Here is a 16,522-nt window from a genome sequence, read left to right on the forward strand (position 1 = left end):
CATTGTCTTGGCTGTGTACTTAGGCTTGTTGTCCTGTTTGAAGGTGAACATTCGCCCCAGTCTGATGTCCTGAGCGCACTTGTTAGGAATTTTATGAATAATGACTAAACAATATACATTTTTAAATAGAACTATAACTAATTAAACTCTACCCTGTTTTATTATATCTGATTAATAATATTAGTTCATAAGGAAGAGATTATGTAGCATGAACAAGGAGTAATTAAACATAATAAACACCATTCCAACTAGGTTTGGGAGGAATGGGTTGTGTGTTTTAAGTAAGCAAAAAGGATCATTAACCTATGTTTGAACCGACTCAACTATAACTCTGGGGCGTTTAGATAAGACAGCGAGAGCCTTTTCCGTTATCTGGAAATGTTTGCTAAATAGTGATAGATAATGGTGAGACTTCAGAAGTTAATCTTGATATAGTGTGTGTGTCAGGAGGGTGCGCTAGTGGGTTGGAATAAACTTTTGAACCTGCTTTGTCTTGGTCGAGAGGAGGAGATTCATTCTATAACCAATGACGTCATATTTTATATATAAACTGTTGTACGTGGTTCTATGGCAGCGCGCTCTGAGAATAAATACTGTTATCTAATTTTGATAAGACTGGTCTCTGTCTATTTTATGCAAATAAGAATCTTACAAATTCTTAGAAACAGACAGTGATTTTAATTAAATTGATTAATGAACACATAAGAATTATGAGATTCCGTTGACAGCACTGGAGCAGGTTTTCATCAAGGATCTCTCTCTGTACAGTCCCTGCTGCTGAAAAACATCCCCACAGCATGATGTTGCCACCACCATGCTTCACCGTAGGGATGGTGCCAGGTTTCCTCCAGATGTGACGCTTGGCATTCAGGCCAAAGAGTTCAATCTTGGTTTCATCAGACCAGATAATCTTGTTTCTCGTGGTCTGAGAGTCTTTAGGTGCCTTTTGGCAAACTCCAAGTGGGCTGTCATGTGCTTTTTACTGAGGAGTGGCTTCCGTCTGGCCACTCTACCATAAAGGCCTGATTGGTGGAGTGCTGCAGAAATGGATATCCTTGGAAAGTTCTTCCATTCCCACAGAGGAACTCCAGAGCTGTCAGAGTGACCATCGGGTTCTTGGTCACCTCCCTGACCAAGGCCCTTCTCCTCCGATTGCTCAGTTTGGTCGAGCGGCCAGCTCTATGAAGAGTCCTGGTGTTTCTAAACTTCTTCCATTATAATAATGATGGAGGCCACTATGTTCTTGGGGACCTTCAATGCTGCAGACAATTTTTTGGTACCTTTCCCCAGATCTGTGCATCGACATAATCCTGGCTCTGAGCTTTATGGACAATTCCTTTGACCTCATGGCTTGGTTTTTGCTCTGACATGCACTGTCAACTGTGGGACCTTATATAGACAGGTGTGTGCATTTCCAAATCATGTCCAATCAATAGAATTTACCCCAGGTGGACTCCAATAAAGTTGTAGAAACATCTCAAGGATGACCAATGGCAACAGGATGCACCTGAGCTCAATTTTGAGTCTCATAGCAAAAGAGTCTGAATACTTATGTAAATAAAGTATTTGTTTGTTATACATTTGCAAACATTTCTAAAACCCTGTTTCCACTTTGTCATTATGGGGTATTGTGTGTAGATTGCTGAGGATTTGTTGTTTTTTAAAATCCATTTTAGAATTTGGCTGTAACAAAATATGGAAAAAGTCAAGGGGTCTGAATGCTTTCCGAAGGCACTGTGTACACACACACACACACACAGAACATTTTGACCCATTCCATTTGTCTCTGTCTCAAGATCTACATCTGTAAAATGGAACGTGGCCTGGGACAACACAACATTCGGCGCTGTTCTTTCATCAAAGAAATTAAGAGTGGATGGATAAGATATCCAATTAAATCAAGAAACGGCATTGTTGTTACAATAAAAGTTAACTCTTGTTTATTGTGTTGTTTTGAGTGTTTATTCTATAAACATGAAAGGCGAGCAAGAAGATAACCATTAGTATAACAGTCCATAGTCATTCTAAAAGTTTCTATTATCAGGAAAAATGTGTTTTATTTATGCTCCTAAAACCAAACAGTCATTGACAGGCAAATACAGCTGGTTCGGGCGTTAGATAGCAATGTTGAGCAATTGAGAGAAGAGCACTGCGCCCACTCTAGTGGCTTGAAGTAAGCAGTAGTATCATGGTTCATTGGCTGTCTATATAGAGGACCTATCATCTAGTAATGTGTGGTTCGCGAACGATTCATTATTTTTGAACGACTCTTTTTACTGACTCGAGAGTCATTGATTCGTTTTTCTGAGTGATTCGTTCATTTTAGACGTTCGTTCTCAATGAATCCTACACGCTCCTCCGGCTCCGAACACCAACTGTCGGACATGCTCGTGTAACAGTATAACTTTAGTCCGTCCCCTCGCCCATACCCGGGCTCGAACCAGGGACCCTCTGCACACATCAACAACTGACACCCACGAAGCATCGTTACCCATCGCTCCACAAAAGCCGCGGCCCCTGCAGAGCAAGGAGCAAGCACTACTTCAAAGTCTCAAAGCGAGTGAGGTCACCGATTGAAATGCTATTAGCGCGCACCACCGCTAACTAGCTAGCCATTTCACATCCGTTACACTCGCAGGGAATAGATCACGAGCATAGAGGAGAAACATACATGTTTAGAACTGATAATTGATCGCTGATAATTGATCATTAAATGTTATGATGGACACCGCTTTGAGGTTTGTAGAACCAAAACATACACAGACTCTAGAATCTGCTCAACTCACACTCGAGAACGAATTGTTTGAGGGGCTGCAGTTCGCAAATGACATTGTGCTTATCGCACAGTCGTTCACAATCTAGTCCGGTTGTGGCCACAATTTAGTTTAAAATGTATCAAGAATTAATCTTATTTGTATGCATAGCAATCAAAACATGTATACTGTTTAAATCACACGTTTACATGTCTCAGTCACAAATGACAGCTTCAATAAGTCCCCTATTGTGAACGAGAAGCTTGTAAAATCATGATTCTTTCGACTTTTCAGTTCATTGTTCGCCAGCAGGGGTCCTGTGTGCTCTCGGCATTACTGACTCGAACAAAATTAGTCTAAAGATTTGTTCTTTTGACTGAACGGGTCGAAAAGATTTTCAGTAAAAAGAGCCGAACTTCCCATCACTACTATAAACACACCAATGGCAAATTACTTCCAGCTAACGAGAGACTTGCATTTCAGAGGCCACACCCCACTCGTATGCACAGAATGGTCTAAACTGTTTTAAGCACAGTAAATGTACTGAACATTTCTTGTGTTAAAGCTAGAATCTCTAGTTGCTACATCCATTTCTGGACTTAAATAAATGAATGAAAGGGTACTACGGGGTAACTGCCCCCACCCCCTTAGAACAACGTCTAATTGATGACACAAAACATAAACGTTTGGAAAACAATTGGTATGTGGATGGTCATGCTTCGGCGAATAAACGATAAAGGGAAATAAATGGCTACAGTTTACACTTTTTTAGTTATTTAATGAAATGTTTTTAGAAAAAGGGATTTTTTTTAAAGTACCAGGTCACCCCCACCCTCCCCCGTGGGGTAACTGGCACCTGGGGACAGTCAGTGCTCAAGTACATAGCCCTGGGGACAGTCAGTGCTCAAGTACATAGCCAATGAGCGTACAAGGTCAACATTTGTGGCCAATAGGATCTCTGTTATTAGATAGAACACATCCGCATCACTGTGGAGGTATGTGGAAACTAGGCAAAATCCTGAATGGAAACTAGTTTCTGGAGTGCAAAAGGTGGATCCATGGCCCAGTGTTTTTTACCTTTATTTAACTAGGCAAGTCAGTTAAGAACAAATTCTTATTTTCAATGACATTTTCAATGACATTTTCAACAACAGATTTGTACCTTGTCAGCTCAGGGATTTGAACTTGCAACCTTTCCATTACTTGTTCAACACTCTAACCACTAGGCTACCCTGCCACCCTGTTTCATTGGAAACCAGAAGTGGAGTGACCCCTGGAACACATTAACTCAGTTTCCCGTACATTTGAAGACCCTGAGATCAAAATTAGTATTGTTGTGTGCAGTGCTACTGTCAATGAGATTGAAAAGAATGGAAATTGTATTGGGACAATTTTTTGGGCCAATTTAGGCACTACAATGACAATTGAGTACTTTCCACCACTGGCTTTAAGTTACAAGAAGGCAGAGTATGTACCTTTAGTTTAGAGACATGAAAATGTTAAAAAATGGCAACAGTTCGCCTACCCGGGCACAGGGAAGCTGAATCAGGTGCAGCTACCGCCAACAGACCGAGATTATTTTTTTAAAAATAGGAACACTTTAGGAATGTCTTGGAGATCGAACAGTTGGTGACCACTGCTCTCGAAAGTTGGTTGAAATTTAATCGTGCCCATAGGGAGAAGAAGCCCTATGGGCTAATGTTTCATCTGCTGCGAAGAAACCCGGGACGAACAACAGGGTACAGAGATGGACAAGAATGTGCACGCGCGCAGTTTAGAGGGAACTTTGGTTAAAACTATCATTTAGTACAACATACATTTCAAAAGCATCTCAAACTAACTTCTAAAAATGAACTATAGCCATTGAATTTTATAAGGTGTGAATATACCGTGTGTTATAGGGAAATAATGCTTCCTCTAGAATGCCCTTCAAGACAACCATGACAACAATGTCATGGTATAAACTCTTTCATAAACTAGGTGGCTTGAGCCCTGAATGCTGATTGACTGACAGCCGTGGTACACCAATCAGACCATATACCACTGGTATGGCAAAACATGTATTTTTTCTGATCTAATTACGTTGATAACCAGTTTATAATAGCAATAAGGCACCTTGGGGGTTTGTGGTATATGGCAAATATACCACAGCTTAGGGCTGTATCCAGGCACTCCGTGTTGCATCGTGCATAAGAACAGCCCTTAGCCGTGGCATATTGGCCATATACCACCCCACCCTCGTGCCTTATTGCTTAAATGTACAATACACTGTTATGTATAATACACTGTTATGATAACTCAAGATATAACAGAGAGTATAATTCTGTAACTGGTATTAATAATCAGGCCAGGAGATCAAGTAAGCTGATCTAGGAACATGGGCTGTTTCTCCACTTGAAATAGCTATTCAAGAGTTTCATCATTCAATGCTTTTAGTTGAGAGGTTAAATATTACCTCTTGGTTTTAGAGGGAAAGGGGCAATAAACACACTGACTGTAGGATTTATATCATGTTGCTAGTGTAGGAAGGGATATGGAGAGTTTACTAATACTAACCAATGGAGGGCGAAATGACTATTTTGAATACAGAGTTAAACTGGTAATCTGAGTTAGTTAGTGGGGAGGTGGAGGCTGGTGTTCAGCCACACCTTTCCTCACAAGAGTCTGGGAGTGTTGATCTGAATAAATGGTTGTTCTACTGGTATAGGCCTTTCAAACAATGATTTACCTACAGGCCAGAACAAGACACTTAAAAAAAAAACATTTTTACAACTTTTACAGCTTTTTCTCCCCAATTTCGTGATATCCAATTGATAGTTATAGTCTTGTCCCATGCGCCGCCTCATGGGTCTCCTGGTCACGGCCGGCTGTGGACACAGCCTGGGACCGCTGCACCACTCAGGAGGCCCAGAACAAGGAACCTTATAAGGTTACAATTCTCACACAGCACCTAAAAAAACAGTGTAGTTTCATTCTTGAACAAGCATTGAACATGCAAATATAGGTTACTTGCTATTCCTGTTCATACATTCCCAAGCCCAGTATGTTTAAGAAGGAGTCTTCCACCAGTCGAACATTGTGAAGGTTATCTATCTACTTGATGGAACAATGTAGATAAGAGATCATCTATTTATTATAGAGTCTACATCCACAAACAAAAGAGGAATAGTCACATGCAAACAATCATACATACAAACTATGTACATTGCCAGGAATCCTAAACAAACAAATCATATTCATTAATAATAAAACAAGTTCGAATTGCCTTTTTGTTTTTCGTTTTTGTTTAAAGTAGTGCCATATTGTTTAAATTAATTTATAAAGTGAAAAAAGTTAGCTTTTGAATTCGACCATTTGCATATGTGAATATCAAATGTACCTAATATTATTAGCAGTTGAATGAAATATACTACATCTTTATCAATGTCACAACTTCTGAAATATATCATAATATCGAAACCATTCAATTGTTCAACCGGTCCTATTTGTTATGTAACAAAGTTCTATATGTCAATCCAAATAATTACACTATAAATACAGGCAAAAAAAAATAATCACAATTATAGTCAATATTCAGCTTGATAAAGGATAAATTCTATGTAATATTTTAAATGAAACTTCCTTTACCTTGTTACTGATACAATATGTGTTAGTTATTTCCCATGCTTTTCACCATTGTATATCAACATAGATATTCAACCAAAAAAATCTTCCTGAAGGAATTGTAGTATCACAAACAATATTCCTAATCCTTTTATTACTATATTTATCTTTGATGTTAATATTGCCAATTAATATATTTTCATGTAACTCTGTTACTTACATCAACCACAGAGGAATTTAAAATAAATACAACCCTCCTTGGAATCGCATCAAAAACAATTGCATATTCTTTCAGGGTTATTGGAATTCGAAATGTATCAAGAAATTCTGCATATGAGAGTAGATATCCATCATCATTCAGTAACTGACCAACCAAAATAATTGTATTCTCAAGCCAGTTACGAAAAGAGACTTATTTTTTAATAAATAGTATATCTAGTCTGGAGACTAATTATGCGCAATCACCTTCTCGTGATGATCCCCTTGAAGCACGTGCCAGGGGGCGGGACCCAGCCGTCTAACCTTGTTACCTGTGTACACAGTCAGCACATATTGTTACACACATTGGCACTAGGATGAGAGATTGAACGTTTCCAACTAGCTGATTGACACGAACCATGTGTCAGCGTTTGGAAAGTATTAGGATACTTTCTATTCGAGTCAAATGAAGCTGCTACCACTCCTGTGGTATCACAAGCTAGCTAGGTAAGCGAACTTGATAACATTTGCTACTGTGCTAGCAAGAAAAGCAGGACAACATTCTGCTATCCAGCTAACTAGTAGCTCGGGTAGTGCTAACTAGCTATGAGGCTAATAATGTCTTAAATATCTAGCTATTACTAATAGCCATTCAGGCAAACAAAATGTTTAGCTATTTGTCGCTGAGCTTCCCTATTTCACTGGCAAGGTGACAGTCCATCCACACTGCAAGGTGACAGTCCACACTGCAAGGTCTCCCTTATCATGTATTTGACAGTTTGTTCCTGTTTCCAGGTGGACTCCCTGGGTGCTGGTGTAATCTGGAAGCTACGTGCCAGTTTCATAGCTTGTTGAACTTTGGAAGTGAAGTGTTTTTTTTCCAGTGTTGGATTGATGTTGTTGCAGTTATGTCAGAGGCCATCCTCACCTTCCAGTACCAGCTCAATGGAGTCATGGAAACGGTCCTCAAAACCGCTGTGCATGAGATCACTCGGCTGGTGAAGTACAGCTTCCTAGAAGAAGTGACAGGGAGCAAGCGGGAAGTTGACGTCTTGAAGGAGAGGCTGCAGCAGTGTGAACACAGATGAAGGGATGGCGAGGAGAAGAGGGAAGATAAAGAACAGAAAAAGAAGAGGGAAGAGTGCGAGCCGAGGGGGATGTGTTGGAGATGTGGTTGTGCTGGAGACACTGAGGAGAAAGAAGAGGCTCTGTTAGGTGAATGAGGAGAGATGTGTGTGTGTGTATCTATATATACACACACACGATATAGGATCTATAACTTTCTACTGTTTTGTCCTCAGCAGCAGAGGAAGGTTGTGTTATCAAACAGGAGATCTTCCAGTCAGGTGGACCCAGCACTCTCCCAGAGAGGGTCCACAGGAAATGGCCACACCCAGCTCTTCCTGTGTCTCTGAAAGGATGGAAGAGAGGGAGGCCCATGCCGTCCGCATCAAAGAGGATGCTGATGACTGGGGGGGATCTGATTACCCAGATGATCACATCCACATATTCCCCCATAATGAGCCAGAGTCGTCTGGAGAGATTGAAGTCACATCATGGGGCCAGTGAGCTTCTTCCTACAGTACCAGCACCATGGACCAGGAAAGAGCAGCACCTACTCCCAAGGTCAGTGATACCCACCAAGGGAACAGAGCATGCTGTGGGTGCCCTCAAGGACAGCCCCTAAGGCCTGATGATCAACACAACTGCAGAGCTGGGGTCAAACCCTACAGCTGCCCACACTGTGGGAAGAGCTTCCCTCAGCTCCGAAATCTGAAAGACCACCAGAATTACCACCACACAGGGAAGAAGGCCTTCACCTGCTCCCAGTGTGGTATGGGTTTTGTGTACATGTGCCACCTCAGGGTACACATGCAGTGCCACACGGGGGAGAGGCCGTTCAGCTGCTCTCAGTGTGGGAAAAGCTTCAGCCTTCAGAGCGGCTTGAAGAGACACAGGGTCCTTCACACTGCAGAGATGCCTTACCACTGGTAACAGATTCAATTCTAGAGCGGACCTGAAAAGACATGAACAGATAGATTCATGCAGCAAGGTAGACCTTTGAGATGAGGCAGGTTGGGGGGGGTATAACTGTCCACGTGTACTATGTTCAATGTATCTATTAGTTGCTGATTCATTTAATGTTGAAAGGAATAAAACTCTTTGAATAAATTATTCTCATCGTTTCTTAAATGATTGGTCACACAGTGTTATTTAATTGTTACATACACACACACACACACACATATCGTAAAAGAGTAATAAGCAAGTAGCCTTGTCTGAGCCCGAATGGCCCATAGAGCAACTTAGGCAAATAAATACTTGTGGAACTGTGCTTTAGACGGATTGTCACATCAAAAAAATATTTACCAGATCTGTGCAATTGCATTGGTAGTATCATCACCTTGATGTCACAGATCAGTGGGGGAGGGACCCATCCTCTACAGTCTAGTTAGGTATTAGTTTAGCTATAATGTATAATCTGTGCTATAATATACAGTAGTGTTCGGGAAACGAAGCTTCCTGAAGCATTGAGCATTTCAAGCTAATTGGGTCGAAAATATGTTAATTACTCTTGGCTTTGATCAACACCTACACTAGTGGCAGCTGCTGGTCAAAATAATTTAGAATAGCCAAATTATTATAGTTTACGTCGCACGCGCTGGGTAGCCGTAGATAAAATCTTTGGGGTAACTTTTTTGTCTTCTACAGAAACAAATCAGGTGGTCGTTCGAGAAAACGACGATTCGGACGTCATTGATCACGTGCTTCTTACAAAGCGATAAAAGCAACAGCACACTGCTTCGAGATAAACTGCTTAGAGATTTCTACGCATGCCTCGGAGTTCCGGTATAAAACGTGACATCACTAATATATAGTAGCTACCTGTCTCTTTTACCTCTGTACAGTTCTAGTAGAGATAGGTAGGAGGTTTTGTAACTAGTTGATTTGTTGACGCACACCAAAAAATAACGTTTGGAAAGTGGTAAGTATATTTTTGTTTGTGTCAAATGGTCAGAAAGCTGCTACACAACCCTGTGTTATTAGCTTAGCTAGGTGCTATTAGAAACGCGGGTGTATTTACATTCTACCGTTGCTTTCTATTGTATTGGGTGGCACAGAAACAGTCCAGGGGAAACCAGGAGTAAAATACAATTCCATTTAAACTTACTGTGCAGGAGGGCAGGACGGTTAGTCATTATGGTGGGGGAATTTGAGACAAATCTAAATGATTGTATTATTAAACAGTATGTAAATACACATGCGTTGCTTAAAGCACCTAACGTTATTAGCTAGCAAGCTTGAAATGCGATAACGTTATGTGGTTTACCTAACCACAGCCAAACGTGGTGTAAGTAAGGGTTTATTAATTTGTTTGTCACAGTCATGTTTCAGGGCTAAATTCTTGGTAGGGGAACCTTCTATTACTGACAAGATATTTGAAGCACATTAAGACCACATTTAATGTATTTGACAGCTTGCCCATATTTCTAGGAGGAAGAGATACCTGACTCTGGGCACTGGTGTGATCTGTAGGAGGCTAAATCCAAGTCTTTCCATTATAGTGAACCAAACTGGGAAACAAGGGGGGCAGCTCATCCATAGAAGACTGTGAACTCTGGGACTGGTACCAATAAGGGAAGGGGGGTTGATTTTTCCAGTGTTGGATTGATGTTGCAACTATGTCAGAGGCCATCCTCACCTTCCACATTAAGACCACATTTAATGTACAGCTTGCCCATATTTCTAGGAGGAAGAGATGTGTAGCTTTTACAGGGAAAAAAAAAACTCAATGGAGTCATCCATAGAAGACATGGAAACAGTCCTCAAAACTGCTGTGCATGAGATCACTCGGCTGGTGAAGGACAGCTTCCTGGAGGAAGTGACATGGAGCAAGCAGGAAGTGGACGTCTTGAAGGAGAGGCTGCAGCAGTGTGAGCAGAGATGGAGGGACGGCGAGGAGGAGAGGAAGAGGGCAGTTGAAGAGAGAGAGCAGAAAAAGAAGAGGGAAGAGTGTGAGCCGAGGGGGATGTGTAGAAGATGTGGTTGTGCTGGAGACACTGAGGAGAGGGAAAAGGCTCTGTTAGGTGAGTGAGGAGCGATATACATACACACACACACACACACACACACCTGATATAGGAACTATAACTTTGTTCTGTTCCATCCTCAGGAGCAGAGGAAGGTTGTGCTATCAAACAGGAGATGTTCCAGCCAGGTGGACCCAGCACTCTCCCAGAGAGAGAATGTCCACAGGAAATGGCCACACCCAGCTCTTCCTGTGTCTCTGAAAGGATCGAAGAGAGGGTGGTCCATATCAAAGAGGAGTCCGATGACTGGGGGGACTTGGTTACCCAGATGATCACATCCCCAGATTCCCCCATGATGAGCCTGAGTCATTTGCAGCGATTGAGCTCACATCCTGGGGGATGGACCAGTCAGCCTCTACCTCCAGCACAATTGGCCAGGGACCCTCCACCTCTAACTCCAGCACCATGGAACAGGAAGGAGCAGCACCTACTCCCAAGGTCATTGATACCCACCCAGGGGACAGAGCATGCTGTAGTGGCCCTCGAGACCAGTCCCAATGGCCTGAGCATCAACACAATGGCAGAGCTGGGGGTCAAACCCTTCAGCTGTCCACACTGTGGGAAGAGTTTCCCTCAGCTCCGAAATCTCAAACACCACCAGAAGTACCACCACACAGGGAAGAAGGCCTTCACCTGCTCCCAGTGTGGTAAGGGTTTTGTGTACATGTCCCACTTCAGGGTACACATGCAGCGCCACACGGGGGACAGGCCATTCAGCTGCTCTCAGTGTGGGAAGAGCTTCAGCCTTCAGAGTGGCTTAAAGAAACACAGGGTCATTCACACTGCAGAGATCCCTAATGTGGTGGAAATTAAATATTAATTACATACTATACTGTTTAGACATACTATGCTGTTTTTACTTAAGAGAATTGTCTACTGTTATGTTATTTTTACTGATACAGGCTTGTCTTGTGACTTAGTCATAAATCTGAGCGTACAGATTTATGAGCTGCTTGGATGTGACACCGTATGTGACCTCCTGTGTTTACGATCGGCAGGAATTTAGCTATGTGGGATTTGCAGGAAGGAACAGCGAGTGGAGGCGATATCAGCTATCATGATCTACACAGATGAACTAAATTACTTCTTACAACTCTGTTCCCAGGGCCTGTTTCTGCACATCTGCTAACTGTCACAAAGATAAAAGGATGTACTTTCTATAAAAGGCAAAAGACAGCTCTGTTCATGGAGCTTTTCAACTCTGACTATTTTTTGTGATGGTTGATTGCTTAATTTTTGCAAATCTTAAAGTTGTTTTGAAGAATAGTCTTTCTCCTTTTGGTTAGAAATACTACCATACTTACCATTGCACGGAATGTGGGAACAGATTCAATTCTAGAGCAGACATGAACAGATTCATGCAGCAAGGTAGACCTTTGAGCAGAAGCAGGTTGATTTAGAAAAATAGAGTGGGGAAAAAAACTGCCCACGTGTACTATGTTCAATGTGTTGTTGCTGACGCATTTAATGTTGAGAGGAATAAATTATTCTCATCCTTTCTTAAATGATTTATCAGTGTTATTTGTTACACACATCTTCAAAGTAAGAGTAATAATCAAGTAGCCTTGTCTGAGCCTGAATGGCCCATAGAGGCACTTACTCTGTCACATAAATACATTCCCCCTCCCCTAACTTTATTTAGGCAGATTGAGAACAAGTTCTCATTTAAATTTGCGACCTGGCCAAGATAAAGCAAAGCCGTTTGAGACACACAACAGAGTTACACATGGAGTAAAAAACAGTCAATAATACAGTAGAAAAAGTATATATGCAAGGGAGGTAAACGCAAAAGGCCATGGTGGCAAAGTAAATAGAATATAGCTGGAATGGTAGATTTGCAGTCAAAGAATGTGTGAATTAGAAATAATGGGGTGCAAAGGAGCAAAATAAATTCAGTAGGGGAAGAGGTAGTTGTTTGGGCTAAATTATAGATGGGCTATGTACAGGTGCAGTAATATGTGAGCTGCTCTGACAGCTGGTACTTAAAGCTAGTGAGGGAGATAAGTGTTTCCAGTTACAGAGATTTTTGTAGTTCGTTCCAGTCATTGGCAGCAGAGAACTGGAAGGAGAGGCAGCCAAAGGAGAAATTGGCTTTTGGGGGTGACCAGAGATACCTGCTGGAGCGCGTGCTACAGGTGGGTGCTGCTATGGTGACCAGAATTCTTGAATGGGGCATGCTAATTTAAGATGGTGAGCATTTAAAAAAGAAATCCTTCCAGGATACCCGGGTCAGGTCGATTAGAAAGGCCTGCTCACTGAAGTGTTTCAGGGAGCGTTTGACTGTGATGAGTGGAGGTCGTTTGACCGCTGACCCATTACGGATGCAGGCAATGAGGCAGTGATCGCTGAGATCTTGGTTGAAAACAGCAGAGGTGTATTTAGAGGGCAAGTTGGTTAGGATGATATCTATCAGGGTGCCCGTGTTTACAGCTTTGGGGTGGTACCTGGCAGGTTCATTGATAATTTGTGTGAGATTGAGGGCATCAAACTTAGATTGTAGGATGGCTGGGGTGTTAAGCATGTACCAGTTTAGGTCACTTAGCAGCACGAGCTCTGAAGATAGATGGGGGGGCAATCAGTTCACATATGGTGTCCAGAGCACAGCTGGGGGCAGAGGGTGGTCTATAGCAAGCGGAAGTAGAAGTTCAAATTGTTTGGGTACAGACCTGGATAGTAGGACAGAACTCTGCAGGCCATCTCTGCAGTAGACTGCAACACCGCCCCCTTTGGCCGTTCTATCTTGTCTGAAAATGTTGTAGTTAGAGATGTAGATACTCACCATCCAGTACCAGCTCAATGGAGTCATGGAAACAGTCCTCAAAACCGCTGTGCATGAGCTCAATCGGTTGGTGAAGGACAGCTTCCTGGAGGAAGTGACACAGAGCAAGCAAGAAGTGGACGTCTTGAAGGAGTGGCTGCAGCAGTGTGAGCAGAGATGGAGGGATGGCGAGGAGGAGAGGAAGAGGAGGGAAGTTGAAGAGAAAGAGCAGAGTGGGATGTGTAGGAGATGTGGTTGTGCTGGAGACACTGAGGAGATAGAAGAGGCACTGTCAGGTGAGTGAGGAGAGATGCACACACCCACACAATATAGGATCTATAACTTTGTTCTGTTCCATCCTCAGGAGCAGAGTAAGGTTGTGTTATCAAACAGGAGATGTTCCAGCCAGGTGGACCCAGCGCTCTCCCAGAGAGGGTCCACGGGAAACGGCCACACCCAGCTCTTCCTGTGTCTCTGAAAGGATGGAAGAGACAAAGGCCCATGTGGTCCATATCAAAGAAGAGCCCAATGACTGGGAGGATCTGGTTACCCAGATGGTCACATCCACAGATGCCTCCATAGTTAGCCTGAGTCGTCAACAGAGATTAGGCTCACATCATGGGGGATGGACCAGGGAGCCTCTTCCTCCATTACCATTGGCCAGGAAGGAGCAGGACCTTCTCCCAAGGTTAGTTATACCCACCCAGGGGACAGGGCATGCTGTGGGGGCCCACGAGGACAGCCCCTACGGCCTGATGATCAACACAACGGCAGAGCTGGGGGTCAAACCCTTCAGCTGCCCACACTGTGGGAAGAGCTTCCCTCAGCTCCGAAACCTGAAAGACCACCACACAGGGAAGAAGGCCTTCACCAGCTCCCAGTGTGGTAAGGGCTTTGTGTACATGTGCCACCTCAGGGTACACATGCAGCGCCACATGGGGGAGAGGCCGTTCAGCTGCTCTCAGTGTGGGAAGAGCTTCAGCCTTCAGAGTGGCTTGATGAAACACAGGGTCATTCACACTGCAGAGAGGCCTTACAACTGCACGGACTGTGGGAACAGATTCTATTCTAAAGTGGACCTGAAAATACACAAACAGATTCATGCAGCAAGGTAGACCTTTGACATGAAGCAGGTTGATTTAGAAAATCAGAGGGGGGGGGGGGATAACTGCCCACGTGTACTATGTTCAATGTATCTATTAGTTGCTGATTCATTTAATGTTGAGAGGAATAAAACTCTTTTATAAATAAATTATTCTCATCCTTTCTTAATAAATGATTGGTCACACAGTGTTATTTGTTACATACACACATAGATATCTTAAAAGTAAAAGAGCAATAAGCAAGTAGCCTTGTCTGAGCCCGAATGGCCCATAGAGTAACTTACTCTGGCAAATAAATACATTTGGTACTGTGCTTTAGACAGAGATTCTAACATCAAAGAAATATGAAATATGTACCAGATCTGTGCAATCGCATTGGCAGTATGATCACCTCTATGTCACAGATCAGGGGGTGCGGAACCCAACCAGTCTAGTTAGTTAGCTATTAGTTTAGCTATAATGATTAATTTGTGCTATAAAATACAGTAGTGATGGGGAAACGAAGCTTTAAAGTAAAAAAATATTCAAAAAATTATAAAAAGTAACACAACAAGTAACACAATAATATAACAATATCGAGGCTATATACAAGAGGTACCCGTACCGAGTCAGTGTACAGGGGTACAGGTTATTTGAGGTCATTTGTACATGTAGGCAGGGGTGAAGTGACAATGCATAGATAATAAGCCGCGAGTAGCAGCAGTGTACAAAACAAATGGGGGGGGGTCAATGTAATAGTCCAGTGGCCATTTGATGAATTGTATTTATGGCTTGGGGATAGAAGCTGTTAAGGAGCCTTTTGGTCCTAGACTTGGCGCTCCGGTACCGCTTGTCATGCGGCAGCATAGAAAAAAGTCTATGACTTGGGTGACTGGAGTCTGACAATTTTATGGGCTTTCCTCTGACACCGCCTATTATATAGGTCCTGGATGGCAGGAAGCTTGGCCCTAGTGATGTACTGGGCTGTACGCACTATCCTCTGTAGGGCCATATGGTCAGATGCCGAGCAGTTGCCATACCAGGCGGTGATGCAACTGGTCAGGATGCTCTCGAATGTGAAGCTGTATAACTTTTTGAGGATCTGGGGGCTCATGCCAAATCTTTTCAGTCCCCTGAGGGGGGAAAAGGTTTTGCCGTGCCCTCTTCACGACTGTCTTGGTGTATTTGGACAATGATCGTTGGTGATGTGGACACCAAGGAACTTGAAACTCTCGACCCGCTCCTCTTCAGCCTCATTGATGTTAATGGGGGCTTGTTCGGCCTGCCTTTTACTGTAGTCCACAATCAGCTCCTTTGTCTTCCTCACATTGAGGGAGACAAAGCAGGTTAAAATATCAAAACAGACTCTGAACCAATGACATTAATTTGGGGACAGGTCGAAAAGCATTAAACATGTATGGCAATTTAGCTAGTTAGCTTGCACTTGCTAGCTAAGGTTAATTTGTCTTATTTAGCTAGCTTGCTGTTGCTAGCTAATTTGTCCAGGGATATAAACATCAAGTTGTTATTTTATCTGAAATGCACAAGGACCTCTACTCCGACAATTAATCCACACATAAAACGGCCAACCGAATCGTTTCTAGTCATCTCTCCTCCTTCCAGGCTTTTTCATCTTTGAATTTATATGATCTCATCTAAACTTTCATTGTATTACCACGAAAACCTGCAACAAAGTTCGTCTTTCAATCACCCACGTGGGTATAACCCACGAGGAGATGGCACTTGGGTACCTGCTTCTATAAACCAATGAGGAGATGGTAGAGGCAGGACTTTCAGCGCGATCTGCGTCAGAAATAGAAAGGAGTTCTATTTTATTATTTGGCAACTCAGATGCTCGTTGGCATACTCGAGCAGTGTGGATGCAATAATTGAATAACATGGATTTCTACATTCATTTTGCGACGCTCGCGCACGTGACGTGTTGGGTCTGGTCAGCATGTTACGTGGTTGTTCGACAAAACGAAGCTTCGGGCGTCATTGATCACGTGCTTCTAACACAGCGATACAAGCGACAGC

At 42.8% G+C, this 16,522-nt stretch overlaps 1 protein-coding gene and 1 long non-coding RNA gene across 2 annotated transcripts; both read left to right on the forward strand.

The window, feature by feature from the left end:
• The first annotated feature begins 6,866 nt into the window (after positions 1-6,866).
• LOC139390729 (uncharacterized) lies at positions 6,867-8,726 on the forward strand. Its single transcript, XR_011629533.1, has 2 exons — positions 6,867-7,061; positions 7,350-8,726. It is a non-coding gene; the product is annotated as an uncharacterized lncRNA (long non-coding RNA).
• Positions 8,727-10,368: 1,642 nt separating this feature from the next.
• LOC139390449 (zinc finger protein 232-like) lies at positions 10,369-12,114 on the forward strand. Its single transcript, XM_071137577.1, has 2 exons — positions 10,369-10,642; positions 10,729-12,114. Exons 1-2 carry the CDS (start codon positions 10,369-10,371, stop codon positions 11,463-11,465), a joined length of 1,011 nt encoding a protein of 336 aa, XP_070993678.1. The 3' UTR covers positions 11,466-12,114.
• The last annotated feature ends 4,408 nt before the right edge of the window (positions 12,115-16,522 follow it).

This window comes from Oncorhynchus clarkii, chromosome 31 (assembly GCF_045791955.1).
Source record: "Oncorhynchus clarkii lewisi isolate Uvic-CL-2024 chromosome 31, UVic_Ocla_1.0, whole genome shotgun sequence".
NCBI classification, from domain to species: Eukaryota; Metazoa; Chordata; class Actinopteri; order Salmoniformes; family Salmonidae; genus Oncorhynchus; species Oncorhynchus clarkii.